The sequence below is a fragment of the Phascolarctos cinereus genome, unplaced genomic scaffold, assembly GCF_003287225.1.
Source record: "Phascolarctos cinereus isolate Bilbo 61053 unplaced genomic scaffold, phaCin_HiC Scaffold_3;HRSCAF=262, whole genome shotgun sequence".
Lineage (NCBI taxonomy): Eukaryota > Metazoa > Chordata > Mammalia > Diprotodontia > Phascolarctidae > Phascolarctos > Phascolarctos cinereus.
Window position 1 is genome coordinate 119,619,508 of NW_027555736.1, and position 23,750 is coordinate 119,643,257.

Here is a 23,750-nt window from a genome sequence, read left to right on the forward strand (position 1 = left end):
CACGGGCATCAAGGCTTCTCCTATCACAGCCAGGTCAATGGTGCTTTTTGTTCACGTTCTCTGCTCCCTTTTCCTCCACTCCTGTGCCCTAGCCCCAGTCAAAAAAAGTATAAACCGTGTGAGAGCAAGAATCGTTTCTTTCTGGTTTTGTTTCCCTAGCACTCAGCATAGGGCCTTACTCATAGCAGGTACTTATCTAATGCTTGTTGAACTGAATCAAAACCTCTTCCTTCTCAGGTCCTTTCCCATAAAAGATGGAAAGCAAGAATTCAGAAGGCTCAGTGACTCACCGAGTGATTTCACAAAGGTTCTGGAAAATCCTGTCCAGATTCTGACCATCGGGACCATCCACCTGTCCTGTCTCCTCTAGCTGCTGCACCTTCTGGAGGGCAACATTCACAGCATATCGCATGAACTCATTGCTGGACCGCAGGACAGATAAACTTTCTTCGTGGCTTTGGGAACTATCTCTAAGGTGGAAAAAAAAGAAGCATCTTGTTGATATTTTAAAAATTTCTCTAGCACTGGGATCACTTAGATTCCTAACTTTAAAAATCATTGGAAAAAAAGAAAAGAAAAAAATGGGCTGATGATTGGGGAGTTGCTGGACTGTGATACACAAATGTAATGATTATTACTAAGGAACAGCTATTTCTTGAATAAGCAATTTCAAGAAATAGGGGAACACTTCTATGAAGTGATGCAGTAAAGAAAAAAGAACTAAAAGAATGTACACAAGGACAGTTATACAAATGGCAATTTTTAATGTCCACAAACCTCAGATTAAATACAATTGACAGTAGTACTATTATTAAAATGAAGCATGTGCTATTTTAACAAAAGGCAACCTCTTTTTTTTAAAGGTATAAATAAAGTTATTAAGTAGGAAAAATGGAAAACTACTTTAGTGTATGGTTATACTACTATTAATTACAACCCTTCTTTCATGCTGTTTTGCTTAACTATTTCGGGGGACTGTACTTTGTGTTTGTTGAAGTTTGTGTGCCATATCAAAACAAAATTTATCAATTAAAGAAAAAAGAAAAATAACTGAACTGTCAGGAAGATCTGGGTATTGTTGAGGTTGGCCTTTGAGATCTTGTAGCTCCAGATCTATGACTTCTCAGGTCACATCCCCTTTCTTGTACTTAAAGCTTTACCTTCCCTGTACTCCCCACTTTGCCCTTTTAATTTATTTGCTCTTTACATTTTGTCTTGATCTGCTTTCTAGTTCTTTTATCTACTATGCAGGTTTCTTTTGTAATACATTTCTTTCTTTTTTCTTCTGTTATATGTTCATATCACTTGAGTTGTTTTTCCAATAGCATTTGCATTACAGAATCTCAGTATTAGAGGGCTTTTAGAAGTCATTTGATGAAATACCTTTATTTTATAGGTGAGAAGGAACTGAGCACCTTAGAGGATTAAAGGCAGAGATGAGACTTGAACTCGGGTCTCCCGATTCTTAGAGACCAAAGGTTTTTCCACTTAACCAGTTCTTTTTCCATTATAGAATTGCCTCTGACTATGGTCTTGGCTGGAATTCATCCCTACATTACCCTCATATCTTTTTATCTTCCTGAGGTATCTCATTCCAACTGCTATTATTTCATTAGGGTTTATTTGGTATAGTCTTCCACAAAGTAAATGGTTTTGTGACTGAGTTGCATGCACAATGAATAAGAAATGTGGGAAATTGGCAGAGACCCTGGTGTTGATTTGGGACATGTTGGTAAATCTAAGCATGAGCAGGAGTACTTCTCCACAGAGCTATGGGCTTATTAAGATATTCTGTTGCTTCATACATGCTGACATACTTGCAAAAATTACACTGCTCTTCTGGGGGATTTCTGTTAAATTCACAGAATTTAGAACCTATCTGGAAACAAATTAATACCCAACAACTTTCCCAGATAATAACATTGAGAGATCTTTACCTGAACAGAGCCACAAGTAGAGTAGACACAAATTTCATGGACAGGAAACTACGAACTGTTTTGTTAGCCACTGTTGACTTGCCTTTCCCAGCTTTCTCCTTGAGGATGTCAGAGAGTCTGCTATAACACTTAAATAGGCTCAGAACCTCCTCAAACTTATTTTTACTGTGGGAAAGGAAAAAGCAGTAATGGTAATCATCAAACTACTGTGTTTGCCCCTGCATGCACTCATATGACCATATGATAAGACCAATGATACTATGTTTTCATCTTCATTAAACAGCATATTATCTATAAATCACACAAATCTGCTTAGAATACTGTCAATATAAACCAAAATTTCTCCATTAAAATCAAAGGAAGTTCTTGAATTCAGGGTTTGGGGAGCCTGTTACTAGCTTACAAGGGGAAAACTATACACTGACATACCCATTTGGCACACTCTGTAGCTCTATGTTATGAAGAACTAAAGTGAAAATTTTTAGATTGTGAACCTATCAGAAAAGGACGCATTCTGTCATTTATAGAGTGAGTGCTGTTGATAAGAGCTCAATGGAAACCAAAACTTAAGAGCATTATTTATCAACATGCCCTATTAACAAGAAATGAATAGGCATAGTTGTTCTTTACCTGAAATTGCCTATACTGAAATTATATTCGATCAGGACTTCACACACTCCCATCACTAGGAGAGCATAGATATTATTCTTGACGCCAACACTAGTGGTCTGAGAGAAATCTGCTGATTTATCCTGAAAGACAAAATTGAATAAATTAATAAATTGTTGAATATTTCCATTACCCAAGCCAAAACACTCCTGAAGAAATGTCAATTACCAACTCAAAGTCCTCTAGCTCACTCTTGATCATGCGATTGGTAATTGACTCCAGCATGTCTTCTAAGTCTTGCTGGAATCCTTCTTCCTCCTCCTCTTCCTCCTCCTCCTCTAAGGGCATCACTTTATTCCTGTACCATGCCAAACAATGCTGGATACAGCACAACAGGTTGAGCCTGCAAAGAGAAGAAAAAACCATTCAATCCAATTCCTCACTGTTACTAGGCTTAAATGAGTCAATGTCTACAAAGCAAATTATTTATTAGCATCCACACCTAAAAAGGTGTCAAATTAACATGAATTGCTGGAATTTTAAATAAACATATTTAAATAGGCAGCATCATGGTGTTTCTGTTATACGCAGTGCTGGAATCCAAACCCTATGATTTCAGTCATTATATAAGTACAAGGGAACCATAGTACAATATTAAACGTTCTTTGTGGCTTGCTACAAATGTCACTGGTACATGACCTCTCCCTTAATTCCTAGAGCTATACGTTTCATTCTATGGACACCGATTTTGGCCGATATAGATCTTGAAAGATCAATACTAGGAAGCTGGGTCCAGATCCAGGACAATACTGGGAAAGGTTGTCAATATGGAGTAAGATGCCAAGCAGATATGTCTTTCAGTAGACTCTAGAAAACTTCTGGAGGTCTTGCTTCAATTTTTATCTTGACTTCTGATCTTCATGGATAGGATTAGCACCTGGGAAAGCTAGGATGACAGTACATACATAAAACCAACCTCGGGAGGCAGGAAAAACACCAGAGGCAAGAACAAACATGACCTAGTAGTGCTACAGTGGGAACTTTTGTAGGAAAATGGGTCCTCAGTTGGACGATCCTAGGCTTAACAATGAAAATAATGGTGGCAAAAAGTAATAAAGAACAATGTTAAGACAAACAACTTTGGAAGACTTAAGTACTCTGATCAATGCAATGACTATGATTCCAGAGGGCTGGTGAGGAAGCTTATTACCCACTTCCTGACAGAGAAGTGAAGGATTCAAAATGTAGACGGAGACATGTTTTTAGACAGGGCCAATGCAGGAATCTGTGTCATTTAACTCCATATACATACACACACACACACGTAGAATTATTATTAAAAAACAAAATAAAACCCTGCTTAAATATATATTCATATATGCATATATAACTTAGTTCAATATATATACATATATGTATACATACACATATATTTAACCAGGGTTTTATTTTGTTTTCTAATTTGGAGGGGAGACATTAAAGTGAGAAAAAATTCTTATTTTTTAATGGAAAAAAAAGCCATGCCAAAAAAAAAGTCATAAAGATCTTACCAGAGGTTCCTGAAGAAAGATCAGATCTCCCTGGGCCAGAATACATGCTTCTAGTTTCAATGGAGGTAGCAGGTCATGTTTTGGTTCATAATACTGTTTTAACTGAATAGCAGAAAAACAAAGATACTGTAACTTACAGCTGCTCATTAAATTAATAATCAAGCTAATGGTAATATGGGTGTTTAATATCATCTAATGTCATCATTAACAAACATTACTGTTAAATTTTCAGATATATATGGAATCAGGCTGGTTGTTATACAAGGTTAGTTAAAAAGCTCTGGTTCTTTTAGAGGATTAAGATCTTTACCAAAGGAGAAAGAAAATATATGGGTATCTAGAGGCATTCTAATATTTTGATTTTTTGCCAATTCCTAGATATCACAGATCTTATTATTTTTTTCCAAATAAGCTTTTATGGATATCTTTCGATTTTTTCATCATTATAGTTTTCCCAGTATTGATCCCCCTCCCCAAGAATCATCCCATATAACATTTTTTTAAGAAAAATAAAAAAGAAAGAAAAAGAAGAAAAAAATCAGCATAATTGATATATACATTTAAAAAATCTTAACACCTCCCATCTCTTCAAGAATAGGTCGGGAGTGTCTTCTCATATCTCACAGAACTTATTTTCAATGAGGTTTCCTCATCTGAATTTCCTTGTGATTACTCAAAAATAAAGCATTAAAATCCATATCCTACAGCAGTTCTTAACTTTTTCATATTCCGAACCCCTTTGGTAGACTGGCAAAGCTAAGAACCTCTTTTCAGAATAATGCTTTTAAATGAATAAAATTACATAGGATTACAAAGGAAACCAATTATTTGAAATAGTTATCAAAATATATATTTTTTAAGTTCAAAGAGCCCTCAGTTAAGAATCCCTCCCAAAAAGTGAATGGAAATTTTCCCTCAATACAGCAGATTTACAGCCTGGACCTCAGAGATCATCTTGTTTAAACCCCTCACTTTACAGGAAAGAAACTGAGGTTCAAAATTTGAGTTTACCAAAATATCTAAGACACAAAAAGAGACTGACCAACCACCTTGTCATAAGGGAGTCATGGTTTAGATGTGGTAAGAGCTGCATGACCTCTATAGTCCAGTCAAACTCAAAGAGTCTATTTACCAGGAGAACATTGTACACAGCGACAGCCACACTGTGCAATGACTAACTTTGATAGACTTAGCCCTTCTCAGCAATACAAGGATCTAAGACATCTCCAAAGGCCTTGTGATAGAAAATGCTATTCACATCCAAAGAAAGAACTATGGAATGTGAATGCAGATCAAAGCATACTATTTGCTCTCTTTTTTTTTCTTGTTTTTGTTTTGTCTCTTCTTTCTTGTAGTTCCTTCTATTGGTTCTAATTCTTCCTTACAACATGACTAATGTGAAAATGTTTAATAGGAACGTATATGTATAGCCGATATCAGACGGCACGCTGTCTTGAGGAGGGAGGTAGGAAGGGTGAGAAAAATTTAAAACTCAAAAGCTTATGGAAATAATTGTTGATAAATCAAAATAAATTAATTTTTAAAAAAAGAGTTTACTTACTCTGAGAACTTAAATGCTAACTCTACCACACCTGTAAGCTATCACTGTTTTGCTGGTCAGTATCTGCAAAACTCAGTAGCTCTGCTATAAATAAAGTAACAAGTTCAAAAATAAATTGAGTTTTCAAAACAAATTTTGTTTTCCAAGTTCATACTCCATTTCAGAAAATTCTTAGACTTTGGAAATTCAAAGTCAAAGCCTAAAAATGAGGTTAAATGATTTATCCCAGGTCACACAGGGACTAGATGGTAGAGCTAGGACCAAACCCAGATTTCCCGACTCTCAGGCCAGCTCTTTTCCCACTACATCATTCTGCTACTTCTATTGTTAAATGAAATGATTTTTCTTGCCCAACTAGTTTTCTACTCTATCCTGATGGTACAATTTATTTATAAGAACTTTTGGATTTAAAATAATTTGAGGTCCATGAGCAATGATTGTTGGCAGACAATGCCCTACTGCAATACTTGGTCTGGAAAGGAAACTCAGGACATTATTGCACATCTAGGATACAAGATAACACGGGGCCAAGATGCACTGATTGGAAATTGATGTTTTAGACTTTGAAAAGCCTAAAAAGGTCAATCCACTTGAATAATTTCCTTTAAGCATCTGCTTTTGATTCACCAAACATACTATACCTGAGTGAGCAGAGTGTGCATTACTGAATTAGCCAGCTGAGAGTTCCTTCGAAGGACATCATAAAAACCCTGAAGGAAGTCAAAGAGGGAACACATGAACCTCCATCATAAAGCTAAATGATGACTAAGATGATAGTTTAATGTAACACTGCTTCTCTTTGAGAAGCTTGAAGTATTCCAGGTATATTCTCTCCTGTGCCCCCATATTATCCTTTAGAGGACTTTAAAGATGCCCATTTGTTCAATATTGAACTCTAATGCAGATACTGTTTGTTATTCATTTTGAAGAGGACCAATGACATCAAAATGTCTTAACTCATGGGTAAATTGAATTTAAGTGAGGCAGAGTTGCACAAAGTCATCAGACTCACTTTGTCTTCCAGAGTCATTGAAGTCCCCTGTTAAGAAAAAGTCAGGATGACTGGTGATAGCTTGGGATTCAGTGGATGACCTTGGCATCTTTGATGTCTGATCAAGCTCCCTACCTTCATAGCCATTGGACCAAAACTGTTCTCATCCACCCAGTGCACTGGGAGAAGTCTTCACATGCTTGGGGTAGATACCCCCTAATTCACCAATGAGTTTGAGGCCTGTCGGTTACCTTCAACCTGGTTTAGCCTGTCTGCTGAGATGATTTACCAGGGTGTGGCTGCTGTTCATGCTACAGCTTCTTGGAGCCACAGGTGAGAGCTGAGTGCCAGGTAGACACTAAAGGTGGATGAACAGGCCTGAAAAGGGCTCATCAAGCAATCACACCAGAGGTGCTAGTCCTCCTTGAATATCCTATACATCCCAGTGCACAGACAATGTATATACAAAGAGAACACGAGTCAAATGACTACAAAATTAAGCTCAAATTCACTAAAACAGCAGTTCCCAGATTTAGGCTTAAGCAAAGGAACACTTATAGCATTGGGGTGCACTTCCCTGTCAAGGTTGGCATTTCTTTAATATTCACAATAAATATCCCTTGGCCTTCAGTCTCTGCCTCCCATCTTCTCATAACTAGGGATTCCTGTAAATTTCCCTTTGGTACATTCTCCATACTTCATCCCAAGTAAGAGGCCCAAAGCACCCATTCTGGCTCTGAGTACCTAATTATGAATGTCAATGATCTTTCCATCAACCCTTCTGAAATTCCCTGGGGTAGATTACGGCTAGATTTTACTTAGCTAAATAAGTTTATCAGGCAAGGGAAAAATGTGAGCCCCGTCATTAAATCTATTTACCTCATAAAGCATGAGACGTACATCAGCCTGTTGACCTAAGCATCTCCTCAGGCTATCTAAGATCTCAAGACAAAAAGCCTCATTGGCAACAGAGTTGTAACGGCTATGAACATCCACATGCACCTAAAAAGGAATGAGACTTATTCATGTCCATTCTATTTTATCAAGGCAGTAGTCAACCAGAAGAAAAATGTGCATATGTTCCTATGCCAAGAAATACAAACCTCACTCTCCTTGCCTGACAAATGCAATCATTCTAACAATAAACTACAGGTAGTACCATGTGAAGTAGTGGATGTATCAGAGCTGAGCTGCTATGCTTCTCAAACTCTGCTTGGAAGCCAGGATCTATAAACTAAATCTTTCATCAGAGGATATGGAGCATTTTTACCAAAATTAACTCAATGAACACAGTTCTCCTCAGTACCCAATTACTCCTTGGCAGCAAGTAACATGTTTAGGATGGCACATTAACCATTGCACACTATGAGAGGCTGTAATAATAAAATACCAAATGGTACTTTAGTGATCTGAAAGAATGAACATGACTCCTAAAGTATGTTGCTTATTACCAAGAAGTCTCTTACAAAACAAGAATGTCTCTTTCACTGACCTCTTCCTTTTCATGATCCCTTAATATTGGTGCTTCTCTTATTTTTCTATATCCTCTTCTCAGTAAGTTCAGTCACTTGGATGGTTTCAAATATAACTTCTACACAAACAATTCCCAAATGACCCAGACCAGCCCCAACTTCTATTCTGAGCACCAGACCTTCAACTCTAATTGTTCACAGGGTATCTTCACCTGTTTATCTCATTCGTACTTCAAACTCATTTTGTTCATATCAAAACTTTTCCCCCCAGATTTGCTTCTCTTTCTGACTTCCCTGTTCCTAACAATGGTACCATCCATCATCTACTCAACTTTGTCAGAAACCCTCGTTGACTTTTCCTAGTTCCTCAATCCCCATATCTAATCAATTCTCAAGGTGTATCATTTATATTTCTATAACCTCTGTCACTGATATCCCTTCCCCTCTATTCTCATAGCCATCAACCTGATCTACACCTTTAGTACTACCTTCCTTGCCTATTTAATAGCCTCATAAAAGATCTTCCCATATCCATTTTCTTCCCCTCCCAATCTATTCTTGACATTGCTGCCAGATTAATTTTCTTTGTGCTCATGCCACACCTCTGCACACACACAAAAAAATAAAATAAATCTTTGGTGGCTCTCCATTACCTGAGTAAAATTTAAATCCTGGGTGGAATTTAAGTCCCTCCACAACATGGCATCTTTCTACTTCACTCTACCATAGACAACGAAGAAACATCAACACTAAATGTATATGCACCAAGTGATATAGTATCCAAATTCTTTAAGGAGAAGTCACAGGTTCATGATTAAACAACAGATAGACAGCATTATGAAATGTAAAATAGATAATTTAAATTATATTAAAAGGCTTTTGCACAAAAAAACCCCAATGCAACCAAGATTAGAAGGAAAGGAGAAAGTCAGGAAACAATCTTTATAGAGCAAGTGTTACTGATAAAGGGCTCACTTCTCAAATATACAGAGAACTGAGTCAAATTTATAAGAATACAAGCCATTCCCCAATTGACATATTCAGGATATGAACAGGCAGTTTTCAGATGAAGAAAGCAAGTTATCTATAGGCATATGAAGAAGTGCTCCAATTAATTTTTGATTAGAAAAAATGTATATTAAAACAACTCTGAGGTATCACCTCACATTTATCAGATTGACTAATATGACAGAAAAGGAAAATGATAAATGTTGGAGAGGATGTGGGAAAACTGGGTCACTAATGCACTGCTGGTAGAGCTGTGAACTGATCCAATTATTCTGGAAAGTAATTTGGAACCATGCCTAAAGGGCTATAAAACTATGCATACACTTTGATCCCACAATACCACTACTAGGTCTGTATCCCAAAAAAATTATAAAAAAGGTAAAAAACCTACACATGCAAGAATAAAGCAGCCCTTTTCGTGGTGGCAAAATATTGGAAATCAAGGGAATGCTCATCAATTGGGGAATGGCTGAACAAATTGTAGTAATATAAATGTGATAGAATACTTTTGTACAATAAGAAATTATTAACAGGCATATTTCAGAAAAACCTAGAAAGACGTGAGTAAACTGGTACAAAGTGAAATGAGCAGAACCAGGAAAACATTGTAGACAATATCAGCAACACTGTGTGATGATCAACTATGAATGATTCAGCTCTTCTCAGCAACACAATGATCCAAGACAAGTACAAAGGACTCATGAAGGAAAATGCTCTCCACATCCAGATAAAGAACTGATAGACTCTGAATTCAGATTGAAGCATACTTTTTTTTCTTACTTTATTCTTTTTCATGTTTTTTTTTCCTTTTGATCTGTTTCTTCTTTCACAACTCTGGCTAATATGGAAATATCTTTTACATGATAGCACATGTATAACTTATATCAAATTGCCTACCATTTTAGGAAGAGGGGAGGGGAGGCAGGGAGGGAGAAAAATTTGCAACTCAAAACTTGTAAAAATGAATGCTAAAATTGTCTTGACAAGTAATTGGGGGAAAAATACTATTTAAAAAAAGACATAAAAAAGGACAACAACAATTTTAAAAAAAAGACTGCACCTCTTTCAATATATGTGAAATGTGTAATACTGTATTATGGTTATTTGCACATATGCCACAGGTCCCTACTAAATAACTATATGAGGTGAGAGACCTCATTGTACTTAACCACTGACCTATCCTAGTATGAATAAAGGACTGTGCACAGAGAAGAAATTCAATTCAATTCAGCAAGTATTTATTAAGCATCTACTAAGTATAAGGTTCTGTGCTATGCACAGGGGATACAAATAAAAAACAAAAAGCCTTCAAAAAGCTTATAATCTAGAGGGAGAAAGGAGGGAGGCATCATCCTTTAATGTTTGTTGACATTTAATTCACCTTCAAATCCCTGAGTCCTGAGTGTTCAAAACGGATTGGGGGTGGGGGCTAAATCTGCCAAATGGATGAGCTCAAAGCAGTAAAGTCCTTTGGCTCATCTTTAGAGAGTGGTTTACAGAATTCAGAACTTGTAGGGCCTATTTTGGCGCTAGTCCATTAGGCCATCAAGGCTTCAAGATCTTGATTAAAAAGGAAAGAAAGCTGTTAAAATATCCTTTCTGCCATTTACTATGAGTCATGCTTACCTGAGTGGCACCAATACTCTGACTGCACTGAGATGAAGACAAGCTGCCCAGAACCTTAAAATTCTTCAATAAGAGCAAAAACCCAGCAACAGCAGATTTTCGGGCATCAAGCTGACTGGCTCAAGGAATAAAAAAAAGAAAATCAACAAATAGCACCAACTTCATTGCAAATAGGTTTCTGAGAAAAATCTGAATCTATTCTGTACAAAGAAGGAATCTATATAAGCAAGGAAGCACAGAATATAAATTGAACTTAGATACATAAATTGGCCCCGAATAATTAACAGTTCCAAATACAGTTGATTTTAAAAACTGGCTATTTAAACTCATGACAACATCTATACTTCCTTCTACTTTTTCTGACACAATGATACAAGGTAAGAGAACAAGACTGTTCCAGGATCATACAATAAAATAACTGGAGTATCTGTAAGGACTATGCTTGTACATATAAATGTATACATGTGTATAGATAGATAGGTAGAACTTATCTTTTGGGTTATAAATCTTTCAAAGAGTCCTGCGCATAGGCTGAAGTGGGAAATGGTAAGAGATAAACTTCAGGCTTATTCTAATAACGGAAAATCTTTCTCCCTAGAAACCCAAAGGTTACTCACTTGGCAAACATGGCTTTTCGGAGAACAAGTATTAGGGAATCTCTCATCGACATGCTGACTTTTAAAAGAGGCTAAAAAGGGAAGAAAGAATCAGTGGATGAAAACAGAGCAAAGTTATCAAGTATATGCTAAGCTTAGCTTGATTTTTGCTGGCTATGCTTATCAGTATGAACTTTCAGTCCCTACATTTAGGTTATGCTTATATTATTATATGAACCATGTTGTCTTGGACTATGAGACTAAAAAAAAAGTCATATCAAGTGTGACAATAAGGAAATAGGAGCCTCTGAAATGTACAAAAAATTAGCTTTGAAGCCCAGTGCATATATTGCCTATAGTCAATAATCTTCCAAGAAGCTCAAAATGTTTTATAGATATTGTATCATTGATTTTAAAATATGCTGAAGGAGATGAAGTATAAGTTTGGTGAAATGGATAGAGAAATAGACTGTAGTTCCTCCTAATTCAAAATTTTAGGTTTTTAGAATAGATTTTCTCCCATATACATATTTATGACTAAACAGATGAGCTAAGCCAAGTCCCCCTGGATTGAGGGGGGCCTCACCTGCACTGCTTTGAGCAGGCCTTGCACAGTGTGAAGGGGCAGAAAGGACAAATAGTCAAAGGCTTCAGTAACTTTTGAAGAACAACTCTGAAGAACCAAAGGTGCATATATGATGATATTCGATAGCAGATCTGAAAAACAGAACCTTTTATCAGCCACCTGAGATAACTGAATACCACAATGACTGGGACTAAAAGGAAAATGAATACAGAGAAAAGAGAAAAGTTTATTTTGCCTTTTCCTTCACTGTCATCAGTAATTGGGAAGGGGCCTACTTCAATGAACAAATGAATAAATAAAAGAAATAAAATTTGTTTATCAGCACTCACCATGTACCAAGCACTATGCAAAATGCTGGTGATCAACACAGAAAAGTAGTAAGACTATTCTTGTTCTCAAAGAGCTCCCGTTCAGAGAGAAAAACAGTGTGTATAGGAGGGTCCAGCTGAAGAGCAGCTGGAATAGCCCATTTGTGTCGGAGTAAGCAGATAGTAATGTATCATCTTCAGCGCCATTTCCACTGATACAACTATATGTCTTTCTGACACTGAACCATTTGACAGTGCCAAAGACTTTTCTTGGCCTTCAGCAGCTAGTGCATATGGAGGAGGCAGGGCTACAGCACCTGCAGATGCAGTTGCCAGGTTACCTAGAGCATATGTCTCCACTGAAGGCCCCTGATGCCTTCATGGAGCACAGTGGCCATCATGGGTTCTAGAAGGCTATGCCAGTAGATTGCATGAATAAAGTTAACAAATGATGCAGAAAAGAGACACTGGATTTGGAATTTTAAAAACTACATTTAGATCTCTCATCTGCCACTCTTTATGTGTGTTACTGTGGGCAAAACATTTCACCTTTTGGAACCTCAGTTTCTTTTTTGGTAAAATGAGGGACCATATAGATGCCTTTTAAAGCTCCTTTTAAAGTTCTACATCTATGGCCTAAATAAAAGATAATAATAATATAAAAGGATAATAAAGGTGGTTCTTCCCAAACTGAAAAGACTTTAAGTACTAGGCCAGGCAAGGACTGTATATCTGCTTTCAAAGGTTCTGTAAAGGCCATCACCAGATGGTTAGTTATTGGATGATCAATTGTTTCAGCAATAACAACTCAAAAGTATAGTCTACTAAGGTAGAGAGGGGTGCGATTTGTGTCAAAGAAGGAAGCACCTACATCAATGAAGCCACAAGCCCTTTAAGTTCACCTAAGAGTGAAAATGAGTAAGATTCTCAGCTATGGAACAAAGGCTGAACACAAGATGCAAATTGTCCAAGTTGAGAGGAATTCCAATTAGACTACCTTAACAAAATGTACATATTTTATTTCAGACTTTCAATCAACCAACAAAAAAAGTCAACTGCTTACTACATACATGGTACTATGTATTCATTGCTGTATCCCATAGGTAACATAGGGGATAAGGACAACTAAAGCCTGGTTATTGTCTTCAAGTATCTTACAGAATTAAACTGGGAAGTAAAGACAAAAACCTGAAAAGTTAATTCAGTACAGGAAATGTCACAAGATGGGGTGCTAGACTAAAGACAGTAAGGGATGGAGAACTGGACCTGGAATAAAGAAGACCCAAGTTTAAATTCTGTTGTCAACAATTGCTTGCTATATGACCATGGCTAAGTCATGGGTAACTTGCCTCCTCTGTAAAGTGGGGATAATATCTACTTACTTATCTCACAGTGTTGCTGAGGTTCAAATAAAATAATAGATGCAAAGTGCTTTTACAAACCAAATGATTTCAAAATTATTATTACTGTCAAATAAAAGTGAGAGTCATTAAACTGGGAAAGCTCACTGAGGAATGGAGTGATTTGGAAAGGTTTCAGAGAGGACAACATATATGAGCTGGGTCTTAAACATGAGTAAGCATTAGAGAAGCGTATTCCTTGCAGGTACTATGCTGTTCAGTCATTTTAGTCATGTCTGATTCTTCATGAACCCATTTGGGGTTTTCTTGGCAAAGATATTGGAGTGGTTTGCCTCTCCTTCTCCAGCTTGGTTTACAAATGAGAAACTGAGGACAACAGGGTCAAGTGACTTGACTAGGGTCACATAGCTAATAAGCAAGTGTCTGACGCCAAATCTGAGCTCAGGAAGATGAGACTTCCTGACTTCAGGCTCAGCGCTTTATCCATTGTACCAACTAACTACAGCATGACTAAAATCATGGATGTATAAACTGGTTAAGGGGATAGCAAACAGAAGAGTTTGAGAGTTTAAGAAAGTGAATTAAGTAAACCCTGAAAAGCAGGTTAGTTGGTTTTTCTGAAAAGACATAGCACTATCTGAATCAATGGTGACATGGCAGCCAAGAAAGCTAATGTAATTTAAGGCTACCCTAAGAAAGTCTCATGTCCAGGACCAGGAAGGTGAAAGTCTCATACTTTGTCCTGCTCAGAGCCCTCTGCAGTACTGTGTTCACTTCAGGCAGCTAGCTCTTAGGAAAAATACACAGAGAAGGGACAAGTAGATTTTGAAGGGTCTCGCATTCATGACATCTGAAGATTAACTGAAAGAACTGGGGAAGGCTTTTAAGTCCAGGTTAAAAAGTTTTATTTTGTAGGCAACAGGAGACCACTGAAGGTTTTTAAGAAGGGAAAAAACATACTGAAAATGAAGCTTTATAAAATTAGCCTAATGTTAGTGTGCAAAATGAACTGGAGTAGACAAGAGACTGAAGGCAGGGAAATTCATTTGTTGCTGTCATTCAGACATTTCAGTTACATCTGACTCTTCATTAACCCACTTGGCGTTTTCTTGGCAAAGATATTGGAGTGGTTTGCCATTTCCTTCTCTAGCTCATTTTCAGATGAGGAAACTGAGGCAAACAGGGTTAAAGTGACTTGCCCAGGATCACACAGCTACTAAGTGTCTGAGGCTGGATTTGAACTCAGGTCCTCTTGATTCCAGGGTGGGGCTCTATCCACCACGCCACCTACCTACCCCTAATGAAAATTAAAACAACACTAAAAGCCATAAGAATTCAGATTATTTGTAATGAATGATGAATTTGACCTGGTGAGAAATTTGATAGTGAAAGGAAGGAGAAAAATAGGACAAGTTTTCAAACAAAGAGAGGGCCATGCATCAAATGTGTATCATTTTAGCTCTTGGTAAAACTTTCAGCAACATAGTCAAAGTAGCATAATACACAAAAATAGAACAACTGTACTCTTGTTTCTTTTGAACTTTACAGATCTAATACTTAAGCCAAGAGTTCTGTTTTACTGGCTGCCCAAGTGTTCTTGTAGACGAAGCAGTGAAAACATTTCAGGAAATTTCCAGAAAGTTGCCCCAATGTTTTCGGACCCATTACCTAAGAAATGACTGATGGGAGAGGATGTCTTGGAAACAACCCTGTTGAGAACCTGCTCGACAATCTCTTTTCTGATCATCTCATGGATCTGGAAAGAACAGAAGAACTAAATGGAGATTTTCCCCAGGTATTGAAACCTCTTCAAGGTGACAATAACTCACATTTTTATAGCACAGACACTTTACCATTTTTCACCAAAGGCCTAAGAGAATGTTCCTGGTCCATGTATATACCATCACTGCATCAGAATGTATGAAAGACTAAAGCAGTTCAAGGTATAGAAGCAGCGGCATGGTAGAGTGTAAAAACCATTAGATTTGCAATCTGAAGACCTGAATAAAAATTCTAGCTCTGTCACTCACTGGCTGTGCGTGTTGGGGCAAGTCACTTCACCTAATCCTGATCTTTATCTGTAAAAGCAGCATAGTAACAGCTGTGCTATCTACAACTCCTAGGGTTGCTTTGAGACTCAAATGTAGGTAAAGTGTTTTTCAAGACCATAAAATGCTATGCAAATATATTTTGTTATTTATTATGTGGGTAGAATAACCACTGACATGAAAAACAAATCAGAATAAAGTCTGGATCATCCTAAAACACAAAACTACTCAACCCTGCCCACTATAAGCAGGTGAGAGACTAACTAGAGAAAGAGAGGCACAGTTTTGTTAACCTAAGTATAAAAATAATAAAGAGAATAATGTCAAGTGAAAAGTCCTAAACCAGAAATCAGTAATTCTTAGTAGTTCTTAGTTACCAATACTCAATACTGACTCCTGTATTTATTTCAGATTGTATTGAACACATACACATGCACAGATATTATATAAGCCCATGACAATTTTATCAACCATGAAAATCATTAGCGTTTCCCAATTCCTAGAGGTAGCAATGTCACATCTAGAAGGCAGTGGCTTATTGCAGTAGTTCCTAGAAAGACCAGCTTCATTTTGGTAACGATTCTTCTTTGTATCCTATTCCTTTGTGGTATGCCTAATTTATCTCAGTACTTAAACTGGTGAAAATGTGGCAAATTTATATGAATAAGCTAGTAGCAAACTGTGCTAAGCTAATATCTGTGTAAAAATGAATCAGTGGGATCACTAGCAAGATAAAATAATTTAGGCTTCAAACATGATATACCTTAATTTATTGTTCCAAATTTTAAAGAAAATATGCTTTTATGTTTTAAATCTTACATGGTCTTTTAAAAGATTCAATTGTTGTTTATCAGTTGTTTGTGATGTTCAAAAGTTCAAACTGTATACTTCAGGCCTTCAAAAACAGCAATTAACCATAATTCCTAGAATTAACATGTTTCTGCTAACCTAAAATAACATCTTTATGCAAAAGGAATAGTATAAAAAAGTCCAAAAATGGATGAACATTTGAGGGAAGAGTACAAAAGTAGTGTGAAAGATTTTAAGTTCAAACTTCTGAGGAAAGGCTAGAAATAGTGGAAATTAGTGGAATAAGCTAAAGACATGGCAAATCAAAGTTTGTTGTTGTTTTTAAGGAAAAACCCACTAAATTGGATTTCTAGATACTAAGGATCTATAAGGCTGTTACTAAAAAATTGATGATATTCTAAAATAATCCCATTTCCTGTCCTACCCAGGCTGAAACCACATCTTCATATATATTTTTTACCTCAGCCTCCAGAGCAAAGATATTCCTTATTCAGAACATTTCATTTTATTATTACTAAGAAATATGTCAAAATGAGATAACAATATTTTCCACTAACTGAAACAGAGGATAATCTGTAGTCTCACCTTAAAAGTTTCCAACAGAACATTAGCTCCCAGTTTGCATGCTTGTTGAGATGGCGTTTTGGAAGGAACTAAGCTGGCTTCAGCAGTTTTTCCTCCAAGGATCTTCTTTGGTCCATATGAGTCCATCAGAATGAAACCAAGTTCTACCAGGCCCTGAGTGACATGATCCCAGCTGTGAACACTAATGGAACAAATCTTAGTTTAAGACAGTGTTATTAATTCAATTCAACAAATATGCATTACACATCCCCTGTGTACAGAACATTATGCTAGGTATTGGAGAGATATAAAATCGAGACAGAAATATTGTCAACTTTAAAAAAAGTTGACAAAATGCTCCCTGCTCCCCTGGAAGTTTGCGGTCTAGCAAAAGGATAAGCCATACCAACAACTACAGCAAATAATACTACTTGTTAAATGAACTACAGATGAAAATGCTACACAAAGTCCAAGGAGAAGGTTAATGCTACCCAGGAATTAGCAAAGAAGAGATGGCACTGGAGTTGAGCTTTAAAGGATGGATAGGAATTCAATGAGCAAAGATGACTCCATGCATGAAGAACAGTAACACCAGACTCATGAAGGTGGGAAAATCTAAGACATGGTCACTGATCAGAGTGATCCAGTTTTACTGAAGCACAGTGTCTAGAATAGCATGAGACAGGATGCTATGCAAAGCAATCTTTGACTACATAAAATGGAAAAACTTTTTGTACAAGCAAAATCAATGCAGTTAGAATGAGAAGAAAAACAATTAACTGAGAAAAAACTACAGCAAACTTCTTTGATAATGGTGTGATATCTGAAATATATAAGGAATTGATAAAATATAAAATAAAAATAAATAAGACTAAGAATAAAATAAGATAAATGGTGAAAAGATATGAACAGGCAGTTTTCAAGAGAACTGCAAACTATCAAAAGCAACATGAAAAAATTCTCCAAATCATTAATTAGAGAAACGGAAATTAAAATAACTATGAGGTTATACTTCACACTCATCAAATTGGCAAAGATCATAGGAGAGGAAAATGGAAATTGTTGGAGGAGCTATGAGGGTATAGGCATGCTTATACCCTATTTATTGGTCAAGCTATGAATTGTTCTGACCATTTTGGAAAACAATTTAGAATTATACCCAAAAAGTCACTAAACAAAAGTCACTAAAAGTCACTAAAGTGCATACCCTTTGATGCAGCAATACCACTTGTAGGCATACACCTTGTAGAGATCTAAGGAAAAATCTCAAATTCTGTGGGAGAATGTTGTAAGAAGAGTGGGAAAAGACAGAAGGCTTTGAGCTGAATCAGAAGAAGGAATTTAGACAAGTGAAGAAAGAGATTGAATTTGGTGAGGAAAAATCTAGCAAAATTGTGTAGAAATTGGAGAAAATTTGAAGAAGAACTACTTTCAGGCCCAGATCCAGGTTCTACCAAGTTGTAAGAAGAGAAGCAGGATCAAGGACAATTAAGAAAGCTATAAAAGGATTAAAGAGGATAATGGAGAATTAGGGAAGGAACCTGGAGAGACTCAAGAAGGCTAAGAAGTAGGTAATTAGAAAGATAAGACAAGACAAAGTAAGTGAAACACAGTTAAGTAGATAGTGTCGATTGGTGAGTGGGGGTAAATTAGTTATAAAAAGTTAGCTTTTAAAACTATAAAAACTTTTAAATAAGTTCTTAAGGTTAAGATAGAAATACTCACAAGTAGTTTTAAGAAAAAAGGCCAGGGGGGCAGCTTAGGTAGTGCAGTGGATAGAGCTCTGGCCTTGGAATCAGGACGACCTGAGTTCAAAACCAGTCTCAGATCAGACATTTGACACTTACTAGCTGTGTGACCCTGGGCAAGTCACTTAACCCTGATTATCTCACCAAAAAGCAAAAAAAGAAAAAAGGCCAGGGAAGGAGCCAAGATGGTGGAGAGAAGCCAGGAATTTGCCTGAGCTCTCCCCAGTTTAAAGCCTCTCAAAGAATTCTGGAGCAACAGAATCCACAAAAAGTGGAACAATTTTCCAGCCCAAGATGAGTTAGAAGAACTTTAGGAAATACCTGCTTCACTTGGGTAAAAGGGGAGCAGAGCCCAGTACAGGCAGTGTCTGGGCATGCTAGCAGGAATCTCTTAGCCACATCAGCAACCAAGGCCCCATGGTCCAGCTCAATGGGCCAGCAGCACAGCAGGCCTGCTGTGAGGCCTCCAGCCCCAGAGCAGCAGGCAAACTCTCAGCCCCAAAACCCAGGCAAGTAGGCCAGGCTGCTCTAGTACAGTGGGCAAGCTGCCAGCCCCAGAAGCTCTGGTGCAGAAAACCAGTGACCAGACCCCTGGTACCCAGTGCAAGGAGTTTGGGACAGTGTCCCCACACCCAAGAGCAGAGCTCAACTTTAAAAATGAACTTGTTTTTGGACACATTTCCCCAGATACTAGCAGGTACATATATGTGGCCTAAAATCATATTTTCCAAAGCAATAAATGCAAATGGGAAGCATTGTTCTCTAACTCACCTATTCTTAACCACTTCTAGGATCATGGTGGAGATACAAGATTTTTGAGGGACAAGGTTCTGCAGAAACTTTGAGCTGTGGAGGAGCTGAAGGTCTCTGAAGCTTTTGAGAATTGATGTTTTCAGAAGGTCAAATACCTAATAAAATTAAGGGGAAAAGAAATCAAACAAAAAAATATAGCCACTCTCACTATCATCTTCTTATGTTAACATTGTTAAATGTTCATCAGAACACAGTCAAATAGGGACAGCTAGGTGGCGCAGTGGATAGAGCACTGGCCCAGGAGTCAGGAGGACCTGAGTTCAAATCCGGTCTCAGACACATTAACACTTACTAGCTGTGTGACCCTGGGCAAGTCCCTTAATCCCAATTGCCACACCGGAAAAAAAAAAAAAAGGAACACAGTCAAATGAAATCAGGGAAACTCTTGATTCTGTTCCTTGTCAATCAACAGTTTTATTCTTGGTATAAGTTTTGAAAGATACTTGCATATCATGTTCAGCCTCCAAATTGTTTTCTTGCTTTAGATTTGATTGAGAATAAGACTAAGAATTCAGATTCACAGAAATGAGTTGTTATAAACAGAATTGAAGCCTAGGAGTATGTTTAGTAAGAATGGGATATGCTTCTTTAAGGGCATCAAAAATTTTATAACTTAAATGACTGGAAATGAATTCAGAATTTTTGGTTATCGTGGAGATCAAGTAGCTAATCTTTTACTGGGTTACTGTAATTAATATTATCTTTTTAGGTCAATATGAAACTTGTTTCAAATCCAAACCTCATTCATTTGGTTTTGTGGTCAGCAGGAATCAAATTTTTCGGATGCATTATAACACTCCCTCCCTTTCTCACCTGACCCTCCTTCTTGAATATCCTCTCTTATATGTTTTCACTAACATTACTACTTTTTGAATATTTTAATAGACTAATGTAGTTATTTACCAAACATTCTCTGTATCCTTTTGACGAGCATCATGTATTCCACACTGGGAACCCCTGACCTAAAACCCTCCCCTTGAGAGATTAGATTACAAATCATTAATTCTAATTCTTTGGTCTTCAGGAGACAAGAATTCTGAAGAGAAAGGACACTAGGCTGTTCCTATATCCTTCTGGCCAATCTATCCTCTTGAACTAATTTTTACTCAATTAGAAGAAATTTCTTAAAAATCAATGCACAATAAAAATATTCAAAGTTTTTATCCTTGTTTCTTGGGGTTCTCTCTCTTGTTTCTATTTTTACTTTTCCCTCCATCCCCTAATTCTTCTACAAGAAAACAAAGACATGAGAAGGCAACATACAAAGGTCACCCTGACCCCCACAGAATGGCAATAAATCATATATCCGATAGCAGAGACTAGTGCCTCCAAGAGTCGTTCCCCAACGAAACGGGGGAAACGCTCACTAACTACACACTAGTTACTGAGGAATCGCACCCTTCCACATAAATACCTGCTCCTCGAATCTTTGTATTCTCGCTACTGAGAGTAGAAGTGCGATGCTGAAGGGACATACGGTCTTGTTGCCATCTCCTTGCTGCCCTGCCTAGGACAAACATATCAGAAAAAAAGTTATTACTTATAACGTAAAAGCACAGCATAGCAAATAAGACAATGACACACATCTTTAAGTTTTTATGGGTCTTTTCCCTGTAGGGGTTCAAAGCACTTAATATATTACTTGACTACGATAATCAGTAGCTATTTAACAGGCATTAATTGATGATTCACCTTCATAGCAATCCTATGAAGCTAGTGGTTTGCTCTTTTTCCAAAATAGCTAGATTAGTGACATTTATTTGACCCAGTACCTGCCTTGTTAGGTAACCTAATCCTTTTCCTGTTAAGTATTCCTCCTCCCTCAAAACAAGGTAGAATGGCCAGTAACTGAGTTTAAAAAGCACTTGGCTTGCTAAAAGCAGTATCTGTACAGAGCTTCAAAGCTTATAAAGTATTTTACATGCCTTATCTCATTTGATTCCCCAAATGAGATTACAAGGATAAGGCTTTCCTAGGGGAGGGCACTGAAGTTAATACAATACCTGTGAAACAATGCCAGTAAGGACAGGTGTTGAATTGAGGTCTCTCTGACTCTGTGGCCAGCCATCACAGAGCACTGATGAGAGATGCCAACTTGAATAATCTGCTATAAACTATTAATTATGAAAAATCTAAATATTTAAAGGTTCTGAACTCATTACATTGATTAACAAGAGATGATTGGAAGATTATGAAAGGTTCTGTTAAGAACAAATAGTATCATCATTTCTTAGAGTGAAAAACTGAAGCCAAGCTTTAAGGTCATATAAGATAATAACTGAGAAAGGACTATTTGCTGACAAATACATCAGGGCATATTACAGGAAAGCTTTAGATGGAACTTGTTGGCTCATTTAATGATATGTTGAAGATCATTTGGTCTCACTTTTCCAGGTGCAGAAGGATGATGTACTTTTTAGGTCATTTCATGCTATAATATTTTCACTTGACTCCTGATATCATTGACCAACATAAACTGATTTCTAGTTTAAATCTCTCACCATTTCACCAGGAGACACTGAACCACATTCAGGTTTTGATCTACCTTTAAGTGTTTCATGAGTTCTCTGCCTAGGTCCCGGTCCAACTTGATGGCAAACACAATGTGCAGGATAATGGTGCCTTCCACATGACGCAGTTCACCAGATGGCACTGTGACAAGGTCCAACAGACTAAAGGAATAGAAAGAAGGGCCTGGGCTACAAGTCACTGAACCTGAGCAACTGGTTGAGGCACTGAGCTGTGTCACTGGACCTAATCATACTGAACTCAAATAAAATAGAAATAGATTTATTCAATAAATATTGTTGAGTGTCTATAATATGCAAGGCAATATAGGATATGGAGCTTTCTTTGCTTTCCAAGAACTTAAAACTGAGCAGAGGAAGTAAAAGATTTACTCAGCTGAAGTACAAGGCAGACACTAAGTATTCAAAGAATTCCAAGGAAGGAGAAATCAGTGGTCGTGGAATGCTTCATTAGGAAGTGGCCCTTAAGCTTGGCCTTGAAAAATGGGTAAGATTGGAAATGAAGAGGGCACTGCTGGTAGAAGAAATGGCATAAGCGAAGATGACATCTGCACAAAAAGCCAAAGAAATAAGGAGAAGTGGGGCAGCTAGGTGGCACAGTGGACAGAGCTCTAGCCTTGGAGTCAGAAGGACTTGAGTCCAAATCCAGCCTCAGACAGACACTTGACACTTACTAGCTGTGTGACCCTGGGCAAGTCACTTAACCCCAACTGCCTCACCAAAGAGCAAAAAAAAAAAAAGATAAAAAGAAAGAAATAAGAAGGAGTATATACTAAAATATTTACAGCAGCATTTGTAGTAGCACAAAACTGGAACCAAATGAGGGGCCTATTGAGGAACAGCTAAATACGTTGTGGTGCATGATTTTAATGAAACATTACTGTGCATAAGAAAAAATGAACATGAAGAATGTAGAGAACCATAAGAAGACTTATAGGAACTAATAAAGTAAACAGAACCAGGAAAGCAATATATACAAGACTAAAATTGTTTTAAAAAAGAAAGAACAAGTATGTTTTATCAAGAACAGCAAGGTCTCTTGTATGAACTACTACGATGTGATGTGAGCAGAACTGGAAGAACAATTTATATAATAACAATATCAGCATTTTTAAAAAAACTACTTTGAAAGACTTAAGAACTCTGATCAGCTAAATTATTAACCACATCATCACTAATGGGAAAATATGCTTAATATGATGCATAAGTAGAGCCTATATCAAATTGCACATTGTCTTGGGGAGGAGGAAGGAGAAGAAGGGAAAGAAAATTTAAAACTCAAAATCTTAAGTAAATGTTGAAAACTAAAACTAAACTATTTTTTTTAAAAAATTGGAACTGATGGGGTTGAATTCAGAAGTAGCCCCAGATTCAGACATGAAGGTCTTGTAGACACATTGGTGAAATAACCTTCTAAAGCCTTTGGCATCAATGATATAGCAACTCACAGGTCTTCAAGAGAACATCTGCCTGTTTCCAGGACAAAAGACATTCTCATTTGTTTCAATACCTCTGTGTCACTGTGGATCTCAAAAATGCTGTCAAAAAGATACTTAAACTTGTCACTTGGAAAAAAAAAAAGAAAATTATTAACCACGACTGCAGAAGATCTACGAGGGGGAATGCTATCTCGA

The 23,750-nt window shown here is 37.1% G+C and overlaps 1 protein-coding gene and 1 long non-coding RNA gene across 2 annotated transcripts in view; one reads left to right on the forward strand and one right to left on the reverse strand.

The window, feature by feature from the left end:
• Nucleotides 1-902, forward strand: part of LOC144456296 (uncharacterized) — a 958-nt gene extending 56 nt beyond the window's left edge. The window contains exons 1-2 of the long non-coding RNA XR_013485300.1: nt 1-33; nt 238-902. The exon at nt 1-33 is cut by the window's left edge and continues 56 nt beyond it. This is a non-coding gene — a long non-coding RNA (uncharacterized LOC144456296). The remainder of the gene's footprint in view (nt 34-237) is intronic.
• The window catches only part of FANCI (FA complementation group I), a 63,612-nt gene that overhangs the window by 23,032 nt on the left and 16,830 nt on the right, over nt 1-23,750 (reverse strand). Inside the window, exons 10-24 of the mRNA XM_078151142.1 lie at nt 22,134-22,260; nt 21,003-21,095; nt 19,547-19,683; nt 17,049-17,229; nt 15,274-15,361; nt 11,937-12,067; nt 11,372-11,442; nt 10,755-10,869; nt 7,528-7,650; nt 6,299-6,367; nt 4,096-4,198; nt 2,775-2,947; nt 2,568-2,689; nt 1,938-2,102; nt 291-470 (exon numbers count right to left, since the gene is read on the reverse strand). Of these exons, the coding sequence (XP_078007268.1) occupies nt 291-470; nt 1,938-2,102; nt 2,568-2,689; nt 2,775-2,947; nt 4,096-4,198; nt 6,299-6,367; nt 7,528-7,650; nt 10,755-10,869; nt 11,372-11,442; nt 11,937-12,067; nt 15,274-15,361; nt 17,049-17,229; nt 19,547-19,683; nt 21,003-21,095; nt 22,134-22,260 (1,878 nt within the window). The remainder of the gene's footprint in view (nt 1-290; nt 471-1,937; nt 2,103-2,567; nt 2,690-2,774; nt 2,948-4,095; nt 4,199-6,298; nt 6,368-7,527; nt 7,651-10,754; nt 10,870-11,371; nt 11,443-11,936; nt 12,068-15,273; nt 15,362-17,048; nt 17,230-19,546; nt 19,684-21,002; nt 21,096-22,133; nt 22,261-23,750) is intronic.